The sequence below is a fragment of the Heptranchias perlo genome, chromosome 28, assembly GCF_035084215.1.
Source record: "Heptranchias perlo isolate sHepPer1 chromosome 28, sHepPer1.hap1, whole genome shotgun sequence".
NCBI classification, from domain to species: Eukaryota; Metazoa; Chordata; class Chondrichthyes; order Hexanchiformes; family Hexanchidae; genus Heptranchias; species Heptranchias perlo.
Genome location: NC_090352.1, coordinates 16,273,004 through 16,288,140, shown reverse-complemented (window position 1 = coordinate 16,288,140; position 15,137 = coordinate 16,273,004). Strand labels below are relative to the sequence as shown.

The 15,137-nt window shown below is 44.8% G+C and overlaps 1 protein-coding gene across 5 annotated transcripts in view; it reads left to right on the top strand.

Annotated features, from left to right (window-relative positions):
* Positions 1-15,137, top strand: part of LOC137344882 (RIMS-binding protein 2-like) — a 236,175-nt gene that overhangs the window by 118,949 nt on the left and 102,089 nt on the right. For all 5 annotated transcript variants that reach the window (XM_068008127.1, XM_068008130.1, XM_068008128.1 and 2 more), the window contains exon 5: positions 4,343-4,477. In XM_068008127.1, the coding sequence (XP_067864228.1) occupies positions 4,343-4,477 (135 nt within the window). The remainder of the gene's footprint in view (positions 1-4,342; positions 4,478-15,137) is intronic.

Sequence of the window (15,137 nt, the reverse complement as noted above, 5' to 3'; positions counted from 1 at the left end):
GTTAGTAGAATATTTGGAATAATAGAACAGATCTTGGCCAAGCTGGTTTTCACTGTCATCTCATGAAAGTGCATGAGTTATGCCAAGTGGAATAGCTGATAAATATGCGTGGGCTATTCCATGTGGAATAGCTGACCTATTTCTCCAAAGCCACTTCCGTGCCATATCTTGAACCCACTGAAGATTAAGGTTTCTGGGAGTTCTCTATTGGGCAAGACATATACCTTGAGGATCTTCAGTAAGCTGCATTCTCCCTCAGGCTGCATGGGTGACTGCCACTATAGTTGTTTTCGGGCCCTGTCAGCATCCCTGGTGGTATTTGAAGGCCAAGCTGCCTCCAGAACCAGCTGCGCATTCTAATGGGAAACTGCAGTACAGCTGATGGTCTCTCAGACCTGAACCATGCAGAAATAAGAATACGTCTCCTATGAGACTATCATTGCTAAACCTTGTACAGTGAAAGTGTCGCAGGAGGTGGAACTCAAATGAGGAGGCAGCCAGCTATCTGTTTAAAATAGTGGCCCTGAGACATGCATATTGGTCACATTAAGACTACAGAGTTGGCCAGCATGTCTTGTCCTGATGCCTGACACTTCTCAGAGGAACAAATGCCTATCTTTATGGAGCATGGACCCAGTACAAAGCGCCTTGACGCATAAACAGGCTTTAACTCCTTAGTGGCATGTTTAACTTCATTGTTTTTAGGGATTATATCACAAACTATTCCGAGTCTGGACAGACTGTAATGAGACTCATTAGGGAGGGCTATAAATTTGCGTGGGCTATTCCATGCGGAGTAGCTGACCTAGTTCTCTAAAACCACTTTCTCAGTATCTCAGTGCCATTCAGATAAGCCTTACAAAACCTCACTGTCATTTCTACTCAACACCTTACAGAGGTGGAGAGCATCACAGCTCAGATCTTGTGCAGAGAGAAGGTCTAGGCAAACAAGTGGACCTAGAGACAAATGAGATTACCCAAAAACAGATCTCATGGTAGCCTTTTAGAATGTGAAAGCCAAAGAGCTGATCTGAAGTTGAGACATTGAACTGTAGTAGTCCACAATCTCTCACTATCCAGTGTGGGAACATTTCCCACATACCTTCAGCTTGAACAAGATAGGCACAGTTTTTTCCACTCAGACGGAAATGCCTTTATGTTCCAGAAAAGCAGTGGTGGGCACACCTAATTTCATTAGAGAGAGAGATTGACAGACTGAAGGGACGGAGTAGATGGAAACATACAAGGGAAGGAGCAGAAAGTGATAGATAGAAGGAGAGACACACAAGGAGTGAAGGAAGAGAGAAGTACAGAAGGGAAGAAGAGAGACACATACAGAAGGGAGGCTATGAGAGAAAAATCCTGAAGCTCTAGAGCAAATATGTATTTCAATATTTTTTTAATCTCAGGTTTCCTTGTGACTTGCTCACACAACATATCATCCTTTACAATATGCACAAGCAAAAACAGTAGTTCTCAAAACATTTTACGATCAACTCCATTTAAAAAAAACTCAGCCTCTCACACCTCTGTAGCTACGGATATGGATTCTGGTGAAGATAGGGGTGGAAAAAATCTCTCTCCATATGTGTGCGTCTTTCTAACTGAATGGTGGAACTGGCTTGAGGGGCTGAATGCCTTACTCCTGTTCCTATTTTTCTCCCTCAACTTCCCTTGTGTATTTCTCTCCTACCTTCCATGTCTTTCATCCATTTCTTCTATTTTGCTCTCCTTTCCAAAAATTATATCTGAGTTTCATTTGTCTCATAAAATCACAGTGCAAACATTTTATCTCCTTCCTCACACTGCTTCTCTTGAAGAGAAGTATCAGTTTATTGATATGATAGTGCCTGAGTATTGGTCTGATGGATGTCAGCTAATTCATGTTATTTGTTTGTTTAACTCATTACAAACCAGGAACTGCCCAAGTGATTCTGGAATGTAGTTTTAATATAATTCCTTACCTACTTAGGAACCAAGAGGAAACATTGCCACTCATTTTGTTAGTCATGATGTGGAGATGCCGGTGATGGACTGGGGTTGACAATTGTAAACAATTTTACAACACCAAGTTATAGTCCAACAAATTTATTTTAAATTCCACAAGCTTTCGGAGGCTTCCCCCTTCGTCAGGTGAACGGTGTGGAAATTAGATTTTCGAATCCTTCGCATTTTAAAGTCACAGAACAATGCCTGGTGATTACTGCCCGTTGCCAAGGCAATCACAGTGAGCAGACAGAAAGGTGTCACCTAAAAAGGCCACCGAATATACAAACCCCCCCAAAAAAAGGAGAGAGAGAGAGAGAGAAGGAAGACAGTCAATGACCCGTTATATTAAAAACAGATAACATTTGTTCGCTGGTGGGCTTACGTGTAGTGTGACATGAACCCAAGATCCCGGTTGAGGCCGTCCTCATGGGTGCGGAACTTGGCTATCAATTTCTGCTCGACGATTTTGCGTTGTCGTGTGTCTCGAAGGTCGCCTTGGAGTATGCTTACCCGAAGGTCGGTGGCTGAATGTCCATGACTGCTGAAGTGTTCCCCGACAGGGAGAGAACCCTCCTGTTTGGCGATTGTTGCGCGGTGTCCGTTCATCCGTTGTCGCAGCGTCTGCATGGTCTCGCCAATGTACCATGCTCTGGGGCATCCTTTCCTGCAACGTATGAGGTAGACAACGTTGGCCGAGTCACAGGAGTATGAACCGTGCACCTGGTGGGTGGTGTCCTCTCGTGTGATGGTGGTATCTGTGTCGATGATCTGGCATGTCTTGCAGAGGTTACCGTGGCAGGGTTGTGTGGTGTTGTGGACGCTGTTCTCCTGAAGGCTGGGTAATTTGCTGCGAACGATGGTTTGTTTGAGGTTGGGTGGCTGTTTAAAGGCGAGTAGTGGAGGTGTGGGGATGGCCATAGCGAGGTGTTCGTCATCATTGATGACATGTTGAAGGCTGCGGAGAACATGGCGTAGTTTCTCCGCTCCGGGGAAGTACTGGACGACGAAGGGTACTCTGTTGGTTGCGTCCCGTGTTAGTCGAACACGGGACGCAACCAACAGAGTACCCTTCGTCGTCCAGTACTTCCCCGGAGCGGAGAAACTACGCCATGTTCTCCGCAGCCTTCAACATGTCATCAATGATGACGAACACCTTGCTATGGCCATCCCCACACCTCCACTACTCGCCTTTAAACAGCCACCCAACCTCAAACAAACCATCGTTCGCAGCAAATTACCCAGCCTTCAGGAGAACAGCGTCCACAACACCACACAACCCTGCCACGGTAACCTCTGCAAGACATGCCAGATCATCGACACAGATACCACCATCACACGAGAGGACACCACCCACCAGGTGCACGGTTCATACTCCTGTGACTCGGCCAACGTTGTCTACCTCATACGTTGCAGGAAAGGATGCCCCAGAGCATGGTACATTGGCGAGACCATGCAGACGCTGCGACAACGGATGAACGGACACCGCGCAACAATCGCCAAACAGGAGGGTTCTCTCCCTGTCGGGGAACACTTCAGCAGTCATGGACATTCAGCCACCGACCTTCGGGTAAGCATACTCCAATGCGGCCTTCGAGACACACGACAACGCAAAATCGTCGAGCAGAAATTGATAGCCAAGTTCCGCACCCATGAGGACGGCCTCAACCGGGATCTTGGGTTCATGTCACACTACACGTAAGCCCACCAGCGAACAAATGTTATCTGTTTTTAATATAACGGGTCATTGACTGTCTTCCTTCTCTCTCTCTCTCTCTTTTTTTGGGGGTTTGTATATTCGGTGGCCTTTTTAGGTGACACCTTTCTGTCTGCTCACTGTGATTGCCTTGGCAACGGGCAGTAATCACCAGGCATTGTTCTGTGACTTTAAAATGCAAAGGATTCGAAAATCTCATTTCCACACCGTTCACCTGACGAAGGGGGAAGCCTCCGAAAGCTTGTGGAATTTAAAATAAATTTGTTGGACTATAACTTTGTGTTGTAAAATTGTTTACATTTTGTTAGTGTTATGGGCATTCCACAGGCCAACACAAAACTGATTTCTGTTGAGCCTTTTTCCAGCAATACACATGCTTTACAAAATAATGTTGTTTTGAGCTGAAAGTACAGAATGGGATGAGCACTGGTACCACCCTGTCCCCAGTTAACCTCGACATTCAATCTGACTACCTTAGGTACTCTATTAATATACATTTGTGTATGAAATCGTGTTACCACCTTTTGATCCAAAAATGGGTGTTCGCATTTATTCATACTTCAATCATGCCTGAGTTTATATTTCAAAGTGTAAACTCAAATAAATCAGAGCACCTTTTCTGTTTTTGTTTGTGAACAGGAGGCTCCTGATAGGTTGAAGCAGAGTGACTTTGAGCGCGTGCTGAGAGAGTCTCAGAAGGAAGTGCTGCGGCTACAGAGGCAGTTAGCCGTGGTGTCTCTACGAGAGTCTTCCCATGTGCAGGACCCAGGGACTGTGAGTAAAATGCATATACAGCACAGCCTCGTTACAATAACTCTTTTATATTTTAAAAAAATCACGTAATGTAATCAACTGATCCCTATGCCCTTAGCTATAGCTTGGTCTCCTGTGATCTGTGATTTGGGTGGATGATCCTGTAGGTCATTCTGGGGGAGCGCATTCACCGGTTCTTGGCTCAGTCCTATTTTCTTATCTGGCCTGGGCAATCCAACACTGGTCTCCCGCTCTCCTCTCTATCTTATGCAGACTGTTCTCCACTCTGTTTCACCCAAGCACAATCAATGACACGAGACTAGGAGACTAGGTCTTGTGGAGTCAGGATAGGCTGAACCAGGAACAGATGAGTGCATACTCTCCACAATGAGCTTCAGTAGCCTCCACCCCAAACACAGAGCCCAGAACACTTAGCTAAGTAAAGGGCATCAGGATAAGAGAAATTGTAATCCAAGATGAAGTAGGGAGACCCAGTTTGAGGGAATAAGAAAAGGAGAGTGGACAACTGGTGCGGGAGAGTCTCGGACAGATAGAGTGCGGCTTAACCAGAAGCAGATGGCTAATTTGGATTGTTGTAATTGGCTATTGTCCCCAGTTAAGACTCACTTTACCACAGATATCATTATAGCATGCATTTGAACCCATCGAGTATTGTTCTAAGGAGGTGAGGCTGTCTCCATTCGGATTTGTATCAGGTTAATAAGGTGAGATCAGACGGATTGCAGCAGTAACTCTCGACAGTTGCCAGATTCTTAATGTTGACACAGTGTGTAAACGTGGCTTCTAAAAGCTAGATTTAATTTTGGTTGAAGATTAGGTAATGCAGGTCATTGATTAGGGAGGCCTATATCTGAGTCTCCCTCAGCTCCAGAATGAGGAGGTTTGAAACTCAGTATTACAAGTTGAACCTCGGCCTAGTCTTCTGTTGACTGATGAATCAAAAGGATTAGGCCTTGGAGTATTTGTTAATTCTTTACTTTTTCCCTAATTCTGCCTAATAATACTTAGTAGTAGAAATTTACAGAAAGTGTAAGTGATTTGTAGTCACAAGATTTGTAATGGATTCTCAGTCCAGATTCTTGGGAATCTGAGTATTCCCTGAGTCCTCGATGTATTGCTATGTAGGAGGGGCTACTCTAATATACGTTGGCTGGGTTAATTTTCAGTAATAAGTTGTCTCTTGTTATGTCCAATTCTAAATCCTTTAGTGTGTGTCATTTCATGCCAGCAACACAGAGCACATCAGTTATTGGTGTGCACAGTTTAAAACCACTGTGAGCTTCATAATGTGCATTAAAAACATAAAATATAGTCACATAGTGATTGATTAGGTCTCATTGTAGTACAAAGAATTAGGCACTGGTGGTAGGCTCACTAGTAGAAAGCTTGGATTGGAAAGTTGGGGCTGCAATGTTGTAGCACTATCTCTATTACTATGTTCACCCCTAGCGACACTCCATGCTCGGAGCAGTTACTTTGTAAAAATTATGGACGTGGTCTATTAACTGTACTCTGTTTGGTACATGAGTAGGGCAGTTAATAGACCACATCTATAAATTTTGCCAAAGAATTTTTGTCAGAGTTCTACTTACATCAAAAATTCCAGTGCTGTGGTTTTATGTGCCACCTGCAGTTTCTTTCTTTGAAAGGGAGTACTCACCAAAGCAGCCAGCTGTCTCCCATGGTAACAGTGCCTTTGATTAACTTATCAGTAAACAGATACCAACACAATGGGCATTAGAACGACTCTCCTTATACTGTGTGTTGGCAGGCCAGAAACACAACATTCTACTCATGTCTGTGCCTGGTCTGATGTAAAGCTTTTACCAACTATAGCTGACTATAGAATTTAGCAGTGACCATAAGAACAAATCCATAGAGCCGAGACAACATTCTCCTATGTGACACCAACATCACCTTTGCAACATCCCAAAACAAATTGGGGGAGCTTTCCTCACTGCATGAACAGAAACGTTAAGTACCTAGATACCCAGGTTCCTAGCCCTTTACAAACAAGACTGTCTCTGCATACATCATTGGAGCAGCCTGCCTCTCTGCTGGTGAGAGTGAGCCTATAAAAGATGAATGTACTCTTCCACTTTCTAAATGCCAATTTGTAGTCAGACATAATGCTCTGTGATCTTAATAAGTACATCTCAAGAGTCTTGTAGGTAAGGGAGTAACCAAGGATATACCTGCAACAGCACTGACTCCCCAAGAGGGAATGCAGGCTGACTCTCACTGGCTTTAAATATTCCTACTGAGCACTGCAGCTACAGGGAAACAAGTGATGCTCAACTACTTTCCCCTTACACGTACTGCCATTCATAGTTCCCCAGATAAAATCAGCATGGATGGAGGTCTACACAGCACTGAAGGTGCATGTTACTTTGCTTTGAATAGAAACTCTCCTATGTGTGACGTGAATGGGATTAGTGTGCTGCAGGACTAACAATTAACCTTTTACCTCGATATTTCACACTACAGATTGCATGGATTGCCCATCATTTTCTCCTGTCGGTTCTGAAAGGCAGAAAACATTACTATCGGATCATAACGTACAGTCTAAAACTATCAAAATCATTTACTAGGAATATGATTACACAGAAGCAAAGGAAAACAGCAAAATAATCAGCATTACAGTGCTTGAATTATGCACTACTTAAACTGCCCCAAAAATGTTAGTGTCCAGAACCTTTTAACTGACTCTTTGATAATATGCGACAAGATTTTCTCTGGAGCTTTTTCCTCACCAACTCAATGTGGAAACAGGCTGGCAAACAGGGAACTGAAGATACATAGAACTCACACCAATTATACAGTTCTTCTGGGACTCTATGGCAGATCAAAGAAGCTCTTACCCGAGGCAGACAATCCTGTTATTAATCAACTTTATAGCTCAGGTAGACAGATTGTGAATACCCCTGGCAATTCAGTGGTTTCATTTGCTTCTGACACCTGGCTTCCACATCAAACAATATGTCCGCTCTCTGTCACATGTGTTAAGATCTCAAAGACACGATGGAATCTCAAGAGTAATTAACTTATAAATATGTGTAATGGTATTACTTTGTGAAGCTGGCTGAAGCAAATAGTCCCCATCAAAATATAGATATCCCGAGACAGTATTTGTTTACTTGTCTCTTTTGTCCCCACAAAGAGAAAGGAACCCGTCTACAGTTAACTGAAGTTGATTTTGTCTGCCTGAGGCCATACAAAAATGATATGATATGGAAATGTTACTGTTCAAGGCCCTTGCACCTAACTGCCTGACCCTGACCTGCTATGGGATGGCTGAGATCAGCCCATCCTGACAGAGGCCTGGGTAGCTACTCGAGTCCTTACTGACCTAACCGTTCTCTATGCCCCCTTTACCTATAACCTTGCCACAACAGCTTACAGGCTTGTAGAATCCTACAACAGGAAGAAAGTCGAATTACCAGCCCCCACCCCCACAACAATGGGCAAGGCATCTGTAGAGCATTTATCAATCTCAGATAGTGCTGTGCAGGCTGAAATGGAGCTGGGAAAACATTACGGAATGCACGGGCCTGCACTCCACAACCCCACTCCTTCACCAGTGCGGAAGGGTGTATTTTTATCAACTAACATGGAGAGACCTCAGTCTCCCATTGTCCCACCTAAACACATACTGCCAGCACGTCATCTACGCTCAGTGTTGAATGAGCTCCCTGGCCTAATGGACTTTACCCTCCTCCTAAGTATTGATCTCACCATAGGGTCAATGCTTAATGAATAGTGCTATCCAAATGTACAGTGTAAGGTTCTCAATGGGAAAGCATGTGAACTTTGCAGAGTTCAATAAAAGTTTCGAGGGAAAACGAAAAGCTCTTCAGAGTCCAAGCACCAATTTCTAGGCTACCTTGGTCTAATGTTAAATTTTCAGTGAGCTTGAATAAATGAGTAATGCTTGATTACTTTGGTCTAACGCTAATTCTATGTGAATCAATATTGACTAGGAATTTTTGAATAAATGACATCCGTGTATCAATGTAAATTTAGAAAATGTAAAAGGGTTTCTTTGCTGTGATGCAAAGAAAAACTGGAAGTCTGTTACTACATTGGTAGGGATTGAACGGCACAAAATGGCCGGTGTACTTAATATGTTTTAATCAGTACCTTTGTAATTGACGCCTATGGTACTGAAAAATGCTTAGCGCTATTTGCCCGATATAGGCGGCTGCCTGTGATAAGCGGTGTAAGTGGTGGGGACTTTACTTTTTTTTATTCGTTCATGGGATGTGGGCGTCGCTGGCGAGGCCAGCATTTATTGCCCATCCCTAATTGCCCTTGAGAGGGTGGTGGCGAGCCGCCTTCTTGAACCGCTGCAGTCCGTGTGGTGAAGGTTCTCCCACAGTACTGTTAGGAAGGGAGATCCAGGATTTTGACCCAGCGAACGGTGATATATTTCCAAGTCAGGATGGTGTGTGACTTGGAGAGGAACGTGCAGGTGGTGTTGTTCCCATGTGCCTGCTGCCCTTGTCCTTCTAGGTGGTAGAGGTCGCGGGTTTGGGAGGTGCAGTCGAAGAAGCATTGGCGAGTTGTTGCAGTGCATCCTATGGATGGTACACACTGCAGCCACAGTGCGCCGGTGGTGAAGGGAGTGAATGTTTAGGGTGGTGGATAGGGTGCCAATCAAGTGGGCTGCATTGTCCTGGATGGTGTCGAGCTTCTTGAGTGTTGTTGGAGCTGCACTCATCCAGGCAAGTGGAGAGTATTCCAGCACACTCCTGACATGTGCCTTGTAGATGGTGGAAAGGCTTTGGGGAGTTAGGAGGTGAGTCACTCGCCGCAAAATACCCAGCCTCTGACCTGCTCTTGTAGCCACTGGTCCAGTTAAGTTTCTGGTCAATGGTGACCCCCAGGATGTTGATTAGAATCATAGAATCATAGAAGTTTACAACATGGAAACAGGCCCTTCGGCCCAACATGTCCATGTCGCCCAGTTTATACCACTAAGCTAGTCCCAGTTGCCTGCACTTGGCCCATATCCCTCTATACCCATCTTACCCATGTAACTGTCCAAATGCTTTTTAAAAGACAAAATTGTACCCGCCTCTACTACTGCCTCTGGCAGCTCGTTCCAGACACTCACCACCCTTTGAGTGAAAAAATTGCCCCTCTGGACCCTTTTATATCTCTCCCCTCTCACCTTAAATCTATGGCCCCTCGTTATAGACTCCCCTACCTTTGGGAAAAGATTTTGACTATCGACCTTATCTATGCCCCTCATTATTTTATAGACTTCTATAAGATCACCCCTAAACCTCCTACTCTTCAGGGGAAAAAGTCTCAGTCTATCCAACCTCTCCCTATAAGTCAAACCATCAAGTCCCGGTAGCATCCTAGTAAATCTTTTCTGCACTCTTTCTAGTTTAATAATATCCTTTCTATAATAGGGTGACCAGAACTGTACACAGTATTCCAAGTGTGGCCTTACTAATGTCTTGTACAACTTCAACAAGACATCCCAACTCCTGTATTCAATGTTCTGACCAATGAAACCAAGTATGCTGAATGCTTTCTTCACCACCCTATCCACCTGTGACTCCACTTTCAAGGAGCTATGAACCTGTACTCCTAGATCTCTTTGTTCTATAACTCTCCCCAACGCCCTACCATTAACGGAGTAGGTCCTGGCCCGATTCGATCTACCAAAATGCATCACCTCACATTTATCTAAATTAAACTCCATCTGCCATTCATCGGCCCACTGGCCCAATTTATCAAGATCCCGTTGCAATCCCAGATAAGCTACTTCACTGTCCACAATGCCACCAATCTTGGTGTCATCTGCAAACTTACTAACCATGCCTCCTAAATTCTCATCCAAATCATTAATATAAATAACAAATAACAGCGGACCCAGCACCGATCCCTGAGGCACACCGCTGGTCACAGGCCTCCAGTTTGAAAAACAACCCTCTACACCCACCCTCTGTCTTCTGTCGTCAATCTAATTTTGTATCCAATTGGCTACCTCACCTTGGATCCCATGAGATCTAACCTTATGTAACAACCTACCATGTAGTACCTTGTCAAAGGCTTTGCTAAAGTCCATGTAGACCACGTCTACTGCACAGCCCTCATCTATCTTCTTGGTTACCCCTTCAAAAAACTCAATCAAATTTGTGAGACATGATTTTCCTCTCACAAAACCATGCTGACTGTTCCTAATCAGTCCCTGCCTCTCCAAATGCCCGTAGATCCTGTCTCTCAGAATACCCTCTAACAACTTACCCACTACAGATGTCAGGCTCACCGGTCTGTAGTTCCCAGGCTTTTCCCTGCCGCCCTTCTTAAACAAAGGCACAACATTTGCTACCCTCCAATCTTCAGGCACCTCACCTGTAGCTGTCGATGATTCAAATATCTCTGCTAGGGGACCCGCAATTTCCTCCCTAACCTCCCAAAACGTCCTGCGATACATTTCATCAGGTCCCGGAGATTTATCTACCTTGATGTGCGTTAAGACTTCCAGCACCTCCCTCTCTGTAATATGTACACTCCTCAAGACATCACTATTTATTTCCCCAAGTTCCCTAACATCCATGCCTTTCTCAACCGTAATTGTGGAGGATTCGGCGATGGTAATTTCGTTGAATGTCAAGGGGAGGTGGTTAGACTCTCTCTTGTTGGAGATGGTCATTGCCTGGCACTTGTCTGGTACGAATATTACTTGCCACTTATCGGCCCAAGCCTGAATGTTGTCCAGGCCTTGCTGCATGCGGGCACAGACTGCTTCATTGTCTGAGAGGTTGCGAGTGGAACTGAACACTGTGCAATCATCAGCGAACATCCCCATTTCTGACCTTATGATGGAGGGAAGGTCATTGATGAAGCAGCTGAAGATAGTTGGGTCTAGGACACTGCCTTGAGGAACTCCTGCAGCAATGCCCTGGGGCTGAGATGATTGGCCTCCAACAACCACTACCATCTTCCTTTGTGCTAGGTATGACTCCAGCCACTGGAGAGTTTTCCCCCTGATTCCCATTGACTTCAATTTTACTAGGGCTCCTTGGTGCCACACTCGATCATATGTTGCCTTGATGTCAAGGGCAGTCACTCTCACCTCACCTCTGGAATTCAGCTCTTTTGTCCATGTTTGGACCCAGGCTGTAATGAGGTCTGGAGCCGAGTGGTCCTGGCGGAACCCAAACTGAGCGTCGGTGAGTAGGTTATTGGTGAGTAAGTGCCGCTCGATCGCACTGTCGACGACACCATCCTTCACTTTGCTGATGATTGAGAGTAGACTGATGGGGCGGTAATTGGCCGGATTGGATTTGTCCTGCTTTTTGTGGACAGGACATACCTGGGCAATTTTCCACATTGTCGGGTAGATGCCAGTGTTGTTGCTGTACTGGAACAGTTTGTCTAGAGGCGCAGCTAGTTCTGGAGCACAAGCCTTCAGCACTACAGCCGGGATGTTGTCGGGGCCCATAGCCTTTGCTGTATCCAGTGCACTCAGCCGTTTCTTGATATCACGTGGAGTGAATCGAATTGGCTGAAGACTGGCTTCTTGATGGTGGGAATCTCAGGAGGAGGCCGAGATGGAACATCCACTCGGCACTTCTGGCTAAAGATGGTTGCAAACACTTCAGCCTTGTCTTTTGCACTCACGAGTTGCGCCTGCCATCATTGAGGATGGGGATGTTTACAGAGCCTCCTCCTCCCGTTAGTTGTTTAATTGTCCACCACCATTCACGACTGGATGTGTCAGGACTGCAGAGCTTTGATCTGATCAATTGGTTGTGGAATCGCTTAACTCTGTCTGTAGCGTGTTGCTTCCGCTCTTTAGCATGCATGTAGTCCTGAGTTGTAGCTTCACCAGGTTGGCACCTCATTTTTAGGTACGCCTGGTGATGCTCGGAATAGTATGTACAGGACTGAATACCATGAGAGAAAAGGGATGTGCAAATGTTGGAGAGAGTGTAACAAAGAGCAGCTTGAATGATTCCACATGTGAAGGGAATGAGCAATGAGGACAGATTAGAGAAGCTGTATGGTCTAAAAGGAAGGTGGTTAAGGAAGGATGTCTCACTGAAGAATAAAAAAATTAAATAGCCCAGATAGGGTAAATTGTGAATATTACTTTAAAATCTTAAAACCACAAATCATAAATATTAATAAGTGAAAAATAAATTTAAATTAATATCAGAAGGAACTACTTCATACAAAGGGTGATAAATGTCTGGAATAAACTGCCAATCAGGGGAGTAGTAGTCAAAGACTTAGAGGGGTGTTCAAACCATAAATGAATGCTAGGCTGGGAGAGTTAGAATACAAGAAGTACAGGCTTCAGTGATTAGGTGAGCTGAATGGCCTTTTCTAGTTCTGATTATTCTTCATTCTTACGCTCTTTCAAAGAAGAATCAACAAGGTCGTCTATGTGCGGAACCACAAGAGATGGGTGAGATCCTGAATGAATATTTCACATCGGTATTTACGGTTGAGAAAGGCATGGATGTTAGGGAACTTGGGGAAATAAATAGTGATGTCTTGAGGAGTGTACATATTACAGAGAGGGAAGTGCTGGAAGTCTTAACGCGCATCAAGATAGATAAATCTCCGGGACCTGATGAAATGTATCCCAGGACGTTATGGGAGGTTAGGGAGGAAATTGCGGGTCCCCTAGCAGAGATATTTGAATCATCCACCGCTACAGGTGAGGTGCCTGAAGATTGGAGGGTAGCAAATGTTGTGCCTTTGTTTAAGAAGGGAGGCAGGGAAAAGCCTGGGAACTACAGACCGGTGAGCCTGACATCTGTAGTGAGTAAGTTGTTAGAGGGTATTCTGAGGGACAGGATCTACAGGCATTTGGAGAGGCAGGGACTGATTAGGAACAGTCAGCATGGTTTTGTGAGAGGAAAATCATGTCTCACGAATTTGATTGAGTTTTTTGAAGGGGTAACCAAGAAGATAGATGAGGGCTGTGCAGTAGACGTGGTCTACATGGACTTCAGCAAAGCCTTTGACAAGGTACCGCATGGTAGGTTGTTACATAAGGTTAAATCTCACGGGATCCAAGGTGAGGTAGCCAATTGGATACAAAATTGGATTGACGACAGAAGACAGAGGGTGGTTGTAGAGGGTTGTTTTTCAAACTGGAGGCCTGTGACCAGCGGTGTGCTTCAGGGATCGGTGCTGGGTCCGCTGTTATTTGTTATTTATATTAATGATTTGGATGAGAATTTAGGAGGCATGGTTAGTAAGTTTGCAGATGACACCAAGATTGGTGGCATTGTGGACAGTGAAGAAGGTTATCTGGGATTGCAACGGGATCTTGATAAATTGGGCCAGTGGGCCGATGAATGGCAGATGGAGTTTAATTTAGATAAATGTGAGGTGATGCATTTTGGTAGATCGAATCGGGCCAGGACCTACTCCGTTAATGGTAGGGCGTTGGGGAGAGTTATAGAACAAAGAGATCTAGGAGTACAGGTTCATAGCTCCTTGAAAGTGGAGTCACAGGTGGATAGGGTGGTGAAGAAGGCATTCGGCATGCTTGGTTTCATTGGTCAGAACATTGAATGCAGGAGTTGGGATGTCTTGTTGAAGTTGTACAGGGCATTGGTGAGGCCACACTTGGAGTACTGTGTACAGTTCTGGTCACCCAATTATAGAAAGGATATTATTAAACTAGAAAGAGTGCAGAAAAGATTTACTAGGATGCTACTGGGACTTGATGGTTTGACTTATAGGGAGAGGTTGGACAGACTGGGACTTTTTTCCCTGGAGAGTAGGAGGTTAAGGGGTGATCTTATAGAAGTCTATAAAATAATGAGGGGCATAGATAAGGTAGATATTCAAAATCTTTTCCCAAAGGTAGGGGAGTCTATAACGAGGGGCCATAGATTTAAGGTGAGAGGGGAGAGATATAAAAGGGTCCAGAGGGGCAATTTTTTCACTCAAAGGGTGGTGAGTGTCTGGAACGAGCTGCCAGAGGCAGTAGTAGAGGTGGGTACAATTTTGTCTTTTAAAAAGCATTTGGACAGTTACATGGGTAAGATGGGTATAGAGGGATATGGGACAAGTGCAGGAAATTGGGACTAGCTTAGTGGTATAAACTGGGCGACATGGACATGTTGGGCCGAAGGGCCTGTTTCCATGTTGTAACTTCTATGATAAGGAAGACTGTACATCTACCACTTGTGATACACCGTCAGTTTCCAGCAGTCATAGGCATCCATGTCTAGGGATCAGATCCCAGATCAGACAGTATGGATCGTTTGTCACTTCTTTGTCTGATCGCTGTACTACAACTTGTATGTTTGGAATCTGAAACCCGAGGCCTGTCTCAAGGGGTTTGCACATTTACTTCACTCCTCCTCCCATCTCTACCACTCAGGGTCTTTGTAGCTGACCAGGCTGCGGCCTTTGAGCTGCCTGTTGAAAATGATAAAGAATAATAAGGATCTTTCTGGTTCACATTCCACCTACTGTCAGGCCTCACACCAGACCTTATTGAACCACTGTTAGCCCACCCTCAGTATCTAGTGCTAATTTGCCCTTAATGCATACTGCGAGACCACACTTACCTAACAAATGTGGTTCTGGGTTGAGTCACTGTAGCTACAATCTAGTCCTCACCCCAATTCCCCACCTACGATCTAATTCTGGCTCCATTCCGCTACCTACA